General features: G+C 40.3%; 1 protein-coding gene across 2 annotated transcripts in view; it reads right to left on the bottom strand.

Annotated features, from left to right (window-relative positions):
- Window positions 1-5,629: 5,629 nt before the first annotated feature.
- Window positions 5,630-10,980, bottom strand: part of DUSP10 (dual specificity phosphatase 10) — a 39,772-nt gene continuing 34,421 nt past the window's right edge. For both annotated transcript variants that reach the window (XM_081298843.1, XM_081298844.1), the window contains exons 3-4: window positions 9,928-10,299; window positions 5,630-6,886 (exon numbers count right to left, since the gene is read on the bottom strand). In XM_081298843.1, the coding sequence (XP_081154969.1) occupies window positions 6,621-6,886; window positions 9,928-10,299 (638 nt within the window). In that variant the 3' untranslated portion in view covers window positions 5,630-6,620. The remainder of the gene's footprint in view (window positions 6,887-9,927; window positions 10,300-10,980) is intronic.

Here is a 10,980-nt window from a genome sequence, read left to right as displayed (position 1 = left end):
GCACAAGCACACTGAATAAATAGGTGACTCAGATTCCCATGGTTTGCCATAATCTCTTGGAACATACACACATAGACTCATATGAGCTTCTCAGTGAACAGTGGACTTAAAAAATAAATATTTGACATTGTTTAAAGAAAAATTTTGCATAATATCTTGGTATCATCCAAAACTAAATGGCTACATCATTGCTGCCCTGCTCAAGGGTGACCCAGGCAGATAGGTGAAGGATTTTTTTTCCCCAATGGACAGAACTTTTCATCAATGTACTTGACTATTTATTTTGTCTGAAAGGAGAGAGCAAGCCAGTGATATGAATCTACATTGCTTCATGGGAAGTAACTGGTAGTTTGAATGGATAATCAGTAATATGATATATATTGGTCAGAGGAAAGACTGGGAAAGAAGAGAATGTAGACTTCCTTGAATGGACACAGAAGGGCCCATGTGAATGCTCACCGCAGCTCAACCTCAGGATAGAAAGATCTTAATAATGGGAAAAATGACACATTGTGTACCTTTGTCAGATCTTTTTCCAGTCACTCCCTTCCTTGTTTGATTAGCTTGTAAGGAAAGTGATTCTGGTGGCAGATGTAGACAATATGTGTGAGTTCAGCAACATGAATTCACACTCGCCAAGGCTAATCTGACGATAGCCATTGAGAAATGTCCAGTTCAAAAAAAAGTGAGATCAACACTGAGCCCCTGAAATAGCACAACCCTTTGTAAGAATCAGCCCCTATCTGAGAGTGAGTTAGTTACAATGGACTCTCTTCCTATCATAAAAGGGCAGCAGTTTGTTCTCAGTGTATAGAAAATTAATCTTCATGGTGTCTTTCCTACCTGTCACACTTTTACCAAAAAAAGGGAAACTGTGAATTTATAGAATTCTTACCTCTTATTTGCCATCATATTCTTCCATATGCTTTACTTCTGACCAAAGAATTTATATTGCAGTAAATAAAGCGTTGGAATAGGCTCATTTGTACTCATAGAATTCATTAGTTTTACTGTGTTATCCATCATTGGAAGGTGGAATGGTTCTTCTGACAATTTTGTTAGTGTGCTAGACAGAAGGAAACTCTTTATCAGGCTCAGGTAATGTCCTGAAAGATGCAGTGGATTCTCTAAACCAGCAACCAATATATCTTAGTGTTTCTTCATTATTCCTGGGTCCAGGAATCAAAGGGTGGAAATGAGTTTCTCTCACTATTGCCACTAGTGATTCACTTGCAAAATTTGTTCTCTCCACCCTCAGTGTTATGCTCTGCTGGTCTAGAAGTCTTAGTTGCCAAGGGAAAGATGCTTCTATGGGGAAATGTAACAGTGATGACATTAAGCTGGAAGTTGGTACTGCTTGCTGGCCACTTTGGGCTCCTCATGATAAAGAATCAACAAATAAAGCAGAGTTTTGCTCTATTGATAGGAATGACTGTGACTTTCAAAAGGAAGGAGGGGGCTGGGGATATAGTACTTCCCTAGTATGTGCAAAGCCCTGGGTTCAATTCCCAGTACAGAGGTAGAGTGGAGGAGACCAGAAAGGAAATTGAACTACTAGCAAACTGTAACATAGTAAGAGCTATGTCTGGAACTCAAGGATATCTCTTTTACTCTCACGTACTGTGAGGACCTTGCTTACTGTAACAAGGTATATGGAAAATGACCCAATACAAGTCCAGTTGCCAAGGCCTGGATCCTTCAAAAATGAAGATTTAAGTCACCGTGACCAAGTGACATGTTTGCTGAGGACAAAGGATATATGGAATTGGTAGCAACAAGGGAAGTTACAAATACCACTTACAGCCACAAGAACAGTTATGGAAATTAGAATGGTAACACTTATATTTATTATTTTGATATAAAATGTATTTACCAATTCTTTTTCTTCCCCTGTTGTCCATCTAATATAAAATGTGATAAATGTAATTTTCTTTTGTATTAGTTCCCTAGGGCTGCTGTAATAAAGTACCACAAACTGTGTGGCTTATAAGAGAAATTTATCCTCATATAGTCTGGAGGTTATAAGTACAAAATCAATGTGTTAGCTGGTCAGTTCGCTTCAAGAGGCTTTAAAGGAGAATCTGTTCTACCTCTCTCCTGGCTTCTGGTGGTTACTGGTAATCATTTGTGTTCCTTGGTTTGGAGACAAGATCACTCCAATCTCTGCCTCCATTGTCATGTGACATTTTGGGGATATGTGTGTGTGGGTCCAAATTTCTCTCTTCTAGTCAGTGAAATAGTCATTGAATTAAGCTCATCTTAACTCAGTATAACCTTTTATGAACTTGAGTACATCTACCAAGACCCCATTTTCAAATAAGATCATATTTATAAGGCCTCAGGTTACAGCCTATCTTTTGGCAGACAAAATTCAAACATCTTTATATCTCTGGACTTCAAATGAAGAGTGGATCTCAGCTAGTTGAGGATTTAACGCCACCTCCAAATGAATAAAGTTATAAAATGGGCTCTGTGTCCTGTGTTGGGGAGATGCATTACTTATTGGGTGTCATCAGCATTTTACTCATGTCTTTGTTTGGATGTTACATTTGGTTAAAAGAAGTATAGTTGGCAAGGGATGAACTATGGTGGTTTTATATAGTATCACCTCAGCTAAATCAAAACTATATTTCAGAACTCCATTTCCTGTTTCACACTGGATTAGCCCTAAGGGAAATTTGCATGAGGCTGGAAAAGCAGAATTGAAGCAGCAGCCATTATATTTTGAAGGGGGCCCCAGGAATTATTTTAACCAGCGCACATTTTCACTGGTCCCTTTAGGGATTATGTATCAAAATTATGTATTTTGATGCAAAATTATGTATCAAAAGCTTACTCCTTAAATATGCTCCAACATCAAGAAAATAGCCTGTTAATGAATTGTAAAGAGTAGAAAATACTGTAACAGATTTTAACTGATTAACACTTTACATTAAATTAAAATAATCTCAAGTAGCTCACTTTAGGTCAGAAGCTGTGATTGCAGCTCCTAAAGTTGATTATGCTAGGTATGTGTTCAGTTCCGTGACAAAGGACACTAGATCCTTCAAATAACTCCCATTAAGGTTGGTTAAGGGCTGATGTGGGTTCTAGTTTGTCTTCCTAATTCCTTCTTTGCTACTTCATGTCCAACTTGTCTCCCCGGTGACCTTACTGACTCAGAGATTTCAGGCCATCATAGAGGCAATCCTTTCCCTCTTCCCTAGATTTTCACTAGATTCTACCGTTGCCTGACGTCTGCTCCCTAGAATAAACTCCTTCCACATCTTCTAATGTTTTTGCTTCCGATCAGATCCTGATATACACATCTTGCACGAAACATTGACAAAGGTGGTCCCAGAGGAAGAAATCAGAAGCTGTGGACAGCACTGCATTTATATCCTACCAACTCAAAAGGCTGAAAGTCATCCATAGACAGCTGTCATTTTAGACATTATTTTTTTTCTAAATACTTTATTATTGCTAATCTTCTGGGCACCAGTACTTGCTTTTCTACTGTTTCTTTCCTACAATCCACATACACAATTATCTCTGATCAGAGCTTCAAATCAAACACCTGAAATTGAATGCTACATGTTTGGGAAGAAAACCCCACAAATATGTGCAAAAGTGGCGTATTTGTAGGTGCCTGTCCAAAAAGAAGGCAAAGGTCAATATTGCCAGATGTTTTACCTTTCACAAGGGAGGATCCAGCTAGTTAGAGCAATTTAGTAGCATTCCTAGTTCATTTTTGGAGTGCAATTCAAGTTCTAGTTCCTTACCAACACAGCTTTTACTTTTACTCTAGTATTCTGCTTCTTATATTTCATTACTCTCAGTGGTTCATCTCTCCCCATTTACTGCCAACATATGAGTGCTGGGTTTTATGTCTTCCTTTCATATCTCTTTCTCCTTGTCCTTTGTTGTCATCTTCCCCGAGTTACCTCCCACACTGCCCAACTTGGTCCAAAAGTAGCTGGTATAAGTACCACAAAATGTGAACTCTCTATCCTGGTTAATATTCACTAATTGGAGAAGTGCCAACTATTGAAATATGTATATAGAAAGGTGGTGGAGCTCCTGGTCTGTCCAAGTTAAGTGAACAATGCCTATATTAAATGCTTTTAATTATTCTATTAAATCGTTAAATTCATTTGGCATAAAATGATGCCTGCATTGGTCAGTGACCCTGCTTTCTCACAAAGACACGGTTATTTCCTAGCTTAGTACTCAAGTTCCCAGGCAACTAGTAAGGCCTAGAAACCTGGGAAGTCTGATTTCTAGAGCAATGGCTTGGTTAATCCATATTGTTTCCATGAAGTGGTTAAATTCCTCTTGAAAAAATAGAGGCTAAGTGACCCAAAGCAGATTAGTAGAAAAGACCTGAGTCCCTTTCAGAATTCTTGGTATGCTGGTTGGCAGGATTCCTGTCTGTCCGAGACAGAGACAGGCCTTCTCTTGAAATCGTAAACTTCCAAAAACATAAATCATTTCCATGTAGCTCAAGAACAGAAACTGTATTCTTTTTTTTTTTTTTTGAAATAAAGCACTTTACACACTATGAGAAATTTAACATTTGGATTTAAAAAGAGTCTGATAAATTGCTACAAATTTTAAATCATCAATTATGTATCAAAAGCTTACTCCTTAAATATGCTCCAACATCAAGAAAATAGCCTGTTAATGAATTGTAAAGAGTAGAAAATACTGTAACAGATTTTAACTGATTAACACTTTACATAAAATTAAAATAATCTCAAGTAGCTGTTAATTCCTGTTAAATTCAAGCTCTACTTTTCATAAAAGAAAAAACTCAAACACTTTAAGCAGAAATCTATTAAAAATAAACAAAAAAATATTGTCATAACATTTGTAAGCAAATGTTCACAAAAATATTTATGTCAAATATAGTCACGTAGCATGAGACATGCCAGAATTCTTCAACTCTAACTCAGACCTGGAAAATTTCAGTTTGTTGCAAATCTTCCCTGTGGCTAAGTCTCTCTAGACCTATACTTCAGTGAAACAGGAAATGTTTGGATTGTATTCTTCCCCTACCCCCACCTGTCTGTGGATTGATAACCCTGTGATACATTAACTAAGTGCTGCTATAGGTAAGCTGTGCTTGCAAAACTGAGTCTGATCTGCTAAGACTAGGGGACAAAAAACCTGCTGCAAATGCACTATCCAGTGAATGCCACCAAAGATGTCAATTGAATAAGTGGCAATGAAGGCAATGAGGACTTTGGAGACAGAAATGGCAGATTGTCACAAACAGTTATCGATTAGCCATTGGGAGATCACTGACTTCTAACCCATCAGGCAGTGATTTGGTTGTCAAGGCTCGAAGGCTGATGAGAATGCTCACATTCTTGAGGTCACCTTAACTAGGGCTTCCACAATGTAAGAGGAATTATACTTATGGATGAGGATGACAGGAGAGGATAATAGGGAATGGAGGGCATTCATAACTGGGCACATCAACCCTGGAGATCTTCAGCTTCCTCGAAGATTCTCTGCTTCACACCCTCATCTCCATTCCCTATGTTAAAACATGTGCTTTTAATTATGTCATATGTACAAGCTTCCAGAGGTAACAGAGGCTTAATCCTGAGTTGAAGTAAAAAAGAGTGGGCAAAAACGACACATCTCAGAATGAGTTTCATTTATATAATGAAAATAAATTTTTACACAATCAACAGAAACACACAAAGTTTGTTTTTGCTTTTTTTTGCGAAAAATATTTTTAAATAAATTTTTGTCATTTTTTTTTTACATTCTGATATACATATGTAACAAGGTTTATGACACTATAACCAGAATCAAATCCAAAAAAAAAAAGGAAAAAGGTGGGAAGGAAAGTAATCGGTTTTGTTGAATTTCTTTCTACCTCCAAGCTGGCAATTTTGCACTATTTGTCTATCATTCACTTGCCAGCTCTAAACTTATTTGCACACTCAAAACACCATATTATTGCACAAGAGCCAGTGAAGGCCTATGGTATAGTGGTCAGTCGTTCCTTGTTGTTGTTTCAAAAAGTTTCTTCAACCCAGAGAGGGGGGAAAGAAAAGTCCAGAGCATAAAACACTATTCTCTATTTCTTTAAAGAATATGTGAAGGGTTCTTAGACCACTCAAGCTGCCCTGATCTTCTCTTTGCACCAAGGAGCACAGCAGGGCTTGGTTGGGTGGGGTTTTTATTTCCTATATGGATGGCCCAGGTGGCTCCTAGGTCCTCATGATCCAATGTCTTTTCTACTTACTTTTGGTTCTTTTAAAATGGTGTATATGGGATCTTAGGTCTATGAACCTGCACAGACTATTTAGTCATAAACTCTACAAAAAGCTTAAAAGGAAAAGGGGGAGAAACAAGTTTTATTATATTTTTATTGTTGGCTTAAAAAAAATGACCTCTTTAACTTCTCTGCTTTGTCAGTTTGTGGGAAGTAAATCTCAATGGCATCAAAAGTTATAGTCTTCTCACACTTGTTAAAAATAAAGTCTTTAAACAAGTTTGTTTCCATTCACAAACTTTACCCCCAACTAAAAAAAAGGAAAAAAAGGGAGAGGGACCCAGAACCCATCCTCCTTCCTTTTTTGCCCCCCAAAGGAGAGCAGCAATCCTTTCCACCCTGACCACCGTCACACGACCGTCTCCACACCCATCAGCTTTGGCGTAAGGATGCGTGGCGTCACACCATTGTTTAGGTCTTCCTCAAACTCCAGCAACTGCCCCATGAAGTTAAGATTTGGAGAAATAATTGGTCGTTTGCCTTTGACAAATTTGTAAGCATCAGTCATGGTCATCCGTGTGTGCTTCATCAGGTAGGCGATGACAATGGTGGCAGAGCGGGACACTCCGGCCTGGCAGTGGATGAGAAGCCCCTTCCCACACTGATGAGCTTCCTCTGAAAAGAGAGAGAGAAGAGATGAAGGGAAGGAGAAAGAGATGGACAGAGACAGGTTAACAGGGACCTGAACTTGCCCAGGCTTCATTTGGTAGAGAAAGAAAATAAATTTAAATGGTTTTTAAAACTAAGTACAATATACTAGTCAATTCTGCATGCTCAGGTCACACTTCCAGAACCAGCTAAAGACAGTATTAGCATGAGAAAGAGGCTACATATTTACATTTAGAGAGGAGATGGAGTAGAGGAAGCATTCATTGGAACAGTATCTCAGTATCTCAAGGCAGGACAGAAGCTGAAGCTGTACTTCCAGCACAATGAATGGGCTTATGTATTAAGCAAGCTGCAAATCAAGTAGTACACCTCTGTCAAATATCTAGTTTCATTGATAGAGGAAAACACATTTCTTTGTGTGTGTGTGTGTGTGTGTGTGTGTGTGTGTGTGTGTGTGTGTGGCGGGGAGGTACTGGGGATTGAACCCAGAAGTACTTTCCCACAGAGCCACACACCCAGCCCCTTTTATTTTTTATTTTGAGACAGGGTCTAGCTAAGTTGCTTAAGGCCTCCCTAAGTTGCTGAGGCTGACTTTGAACTCAGATCCTCCTGCCTCAGTCTCCTGAGCTCCTGGGATTGTAGGCATGTGCTACCATGTCCAGTACATTTCTTTCTTTATACTACAGAATTGGGAAGTGAAAGGAGGGGAAGGCAGGGGATGTGGGGATTAAGAGAGATAGTAGAATGAAACAGACATTATTACTGTATGAATGTATGTGACTGTATGACCATTGTGATTCTACAATATGTATACTCAGAAAAATGAGAAATTATATCCCATCTATGTATGAAACAAAAAAAAAAAGAATTGCTTAGTTTAGGAACAGACATTAAATGGATGAGAGATTTTAGCTTCTCACTAGGAAAGTCAATTATGGCCAAGTTTAAAGACTTATGGTTTAAACCAGAGTGTCGCCCTCTCTTAAGTGTTCAAAATCCCCCTTGCATTCATGGAGGCTGCACCAGTATGGCAAGGATCGGCAAGATGGAGGAATTCCCACATTGGCTCAGAATTTGAGTCCCCAGAACTTCAAAGCTCCTGTCTGAATAATGGGAACAAAACCAGGTATCCCACTCGGAGAATATGGGAATATTGTCATTTGATTCAGGAATATGCTGGCACAGTTAAGCTCTAAACCTAGACTCCACTTAGTTTGTGTTAAGCACTGAGTAGTTATGATGTTAAACACCTTCTGTTTTCCAAAAGCCACACTATGAGATTTTAGCTTATTGGATAACAATGAAAATAAAATTGTGCCCTGCAGGTTAGGACTCTGAATTGCTTTCAGGCCAAATGCTGTTTGTTACTGGTTTTGTTTTCCTTCTAAAGAGCATGTAAGCCTGAGTAATCTATAAGGAATGTGAGTACTTGGGTTGAAATCCTCCCAGGACAAGTGTATCTTATGCTACTCATTAAATGGGAAGCAGATACCCCAAGGCTCTCCGCCTGGAATGAAGTCAGGTGGGACCAGTCATGACATCATATATCAACCAGGAAGTTCCCTGTCTACTAGGGGACAAATATTTCTTCTGCAGGACTCAAGGACTGGCTCAGATTTTATTAATAAAGAATCTGAAGCATCTTTACACTCATGTTGGCCGGCTGGGAATTAATTAATAGGGCATTACAAACACCGTTCCAGTATTTTGTAGAAAGGCTCATGGCCTGGGAATCGAGAACCCTGGATCCCCATTGCTTCTCTGACACTAGACTTCGGAGAATCTTGGAGAGGTCACTGTACTTATCTGAGTACAGCAACCTGTCTGAATTTCCTTCCAAACTGAATACTTCATGGTCCTCCACTGAAGATATAATCAGCAAAGGAAAGAGTTGGGCAATGTGACCAAAGCTTGTCAGCTCTTCAGCAAATCCACCAGGCTCTTAAACCTGAGGCTTTTTTATTTTTTATTTTGTTTTTCTGACGATGGAACATCAAACATGATGGGAGAAAGGCCAATGACAGCTTGCTGCAATAATGAGGAAAAGTACCGGGCCAGCCCTTTACCAAGATAGCAGTTAGAGTCCCTTGGAAAAATTATTGAGTGTCTGCTATATGCTAGAGTTCTCCAAATGGTCCCTTGAATCTTACAGCAGAGTTCAAGGCTGCAGAAGTAACAAAATTTAATTAGGATTAGGCTGATGGTTGCTTCCTTTTAAAGATGAGAGCCTGCTATTGCTTGAATTGTTCTCCTAGGACTATCTAATCTGATCTTTCCTGCTTCAGTTGAGTTTGCAAACTGTCAAAGGAAATCTTGTATCATCTCACCAGCACTAACATCCACTCCATTTTGTTATCAAGTGCTTCAGAACCGAGACAAAGCAGAAAGGGAGGAAGAACTTGACTCCATCCCTTTCTCCCTCCTCTAGGATGAGGCAGTGCATAAGGAGGTTCACTTTGGCATTACCAGTCTGAAAAAGTTTCTTCAGATCAACCCTTCAGCAAATTCTACCTGTATCTCAGCCTCAGGTGAAGAGGTACCCACTGCAACTTAGTTTGATTCAAGGTAAGGAAATGCAGTCACCTCTCATGCTGGGTGAACAAGGCTGAGTAGGGTGCTAGGGAGAGATGGGCATTTGAAAGTGATATATTCACTTATTTCATGTCCTGCAGGACTCTGAGGGGACTTGGCAGATTGGGTAGCAGCAGTACCAGCTCTGATCCTCAATTCCTTACTTTCCCTCCATTCTTCTAGTATTAAAGCATGGTAAATGCTAACCACTACCATTTTTTTTTCCATTGAGAATTTGAGGGATGGGCATTTCTAGTTGAACAGATGTCAACCAAATTATTTTTTTATGTCCATCCTGATGGCTCTGATATGTTAAGAATGAGGAGGACACTTTGGCTGCATTAGGTGACAGAACCCCAAACACCTCTGAGCAGCTGTTTTTGAGGAACATAGGAATAAACCTTGGACTTGATTTCAAAGCAGGAGCCAGAGGGAAAGGAAGGCAGAGGACAAGGACTCCCAATGGAGATACTTACCAATGAACTCAAAAGCCTCTTCAAAGTACTGCCGCAGATTCTGCTTGTTGCTGTCGGTGGCCGGCAGCCGCTTGTAGTTGAAGAGACCTTTCTCGTAGTGGTAGAGGGGAAGGTGAGTGGTGACGTTGATGACATAGCCGATGTTCAGCCGCTGCATGGTGTCCAGGTCCTGAGCGTCCTGCTCATTGCCAAGGAACAGGAAGGGCAGGATGGGCGTCAGCTCTGCATTCTCGATGTCAGGGGTGGTGGGGACAGACTGAGGTAGCAAGCTCGAGGCCGCAGATGCACCGCCCCCCACCTCCCGGCACTCTTGGAGCTGGAGGGAGTTGTCACAGAGGTTTTCATGGTTCTGCTTAAAACTACTAAGTCCACCTGGAACACAAATACAGAAAGCAAGATTAAGATTTCAAAGCTGGCAGAAAATGCCAACTTCACAGTAAGAATCAGAGTACGTTGTTGCTTAGATGGATGTTTATGTATGTATGAACCCCAGACCCAAAATGCAAGAGTCCATTTGGGGAGCTTCCAGGACCAGCTTCAGAGAGTCTCTCTGCATGGAGGACTCTAGAAACATGCTCCTTATATACAAAGTGGGCCATGTTGTTCAGGAATGAGCCCCGTGTAGCATCAGGCAATTTCATCAGCTGCAAATGTGATCTGCCTCAAAGAGCCATAAGCTGTATGCTCAGTGGCCTATATAGAACCTTGCACTTTGGGAGCAGAGGAAGGCATGGATGGCATCCTCTGGCCGAGAACTGCTGCCTGTAATCTGGCCCTGAACACGTGCCACCTTGTACCTTCATGCTCACCCTACCTGGAAGGCCACATCTGCTCCCAATACAGCAGAGGGCTTACAAGCAGGGACCGTGGCTATAACCCCAATGCCACCCTTCCTGGCTCTGTGACTTGGGCAAGCTCCTCCCTCTCTGTTCCTCTTCTGCTCAGATGAGGGTAATATCTGAGTGTGAATATGAGTCTAAGAATAAATACATTTAGCATATTGTCAGGCATATACTATTGCTCAGCAAATGTTAGTTATTTTTATAAATATTA

The sequence above is a fragment of the Spermophilus citellus genome (assembly GCF_964194105.1).
Source record: "Spermophilus citellus genome assembly, chromosome: 6".
In the NCBI taxonomy this organism is placed as follows: domain Eukaryota; kingdom Metazoa; phylum Chordata; class Mammalia; order Rodentia; family Sciuridae; genus Spermophilus; species Spermophilus citellus.
Note: the sequence above shows the minus strand (reverse complement) of the source record. Positions and strands in the feature narration are given on the sequence as shown.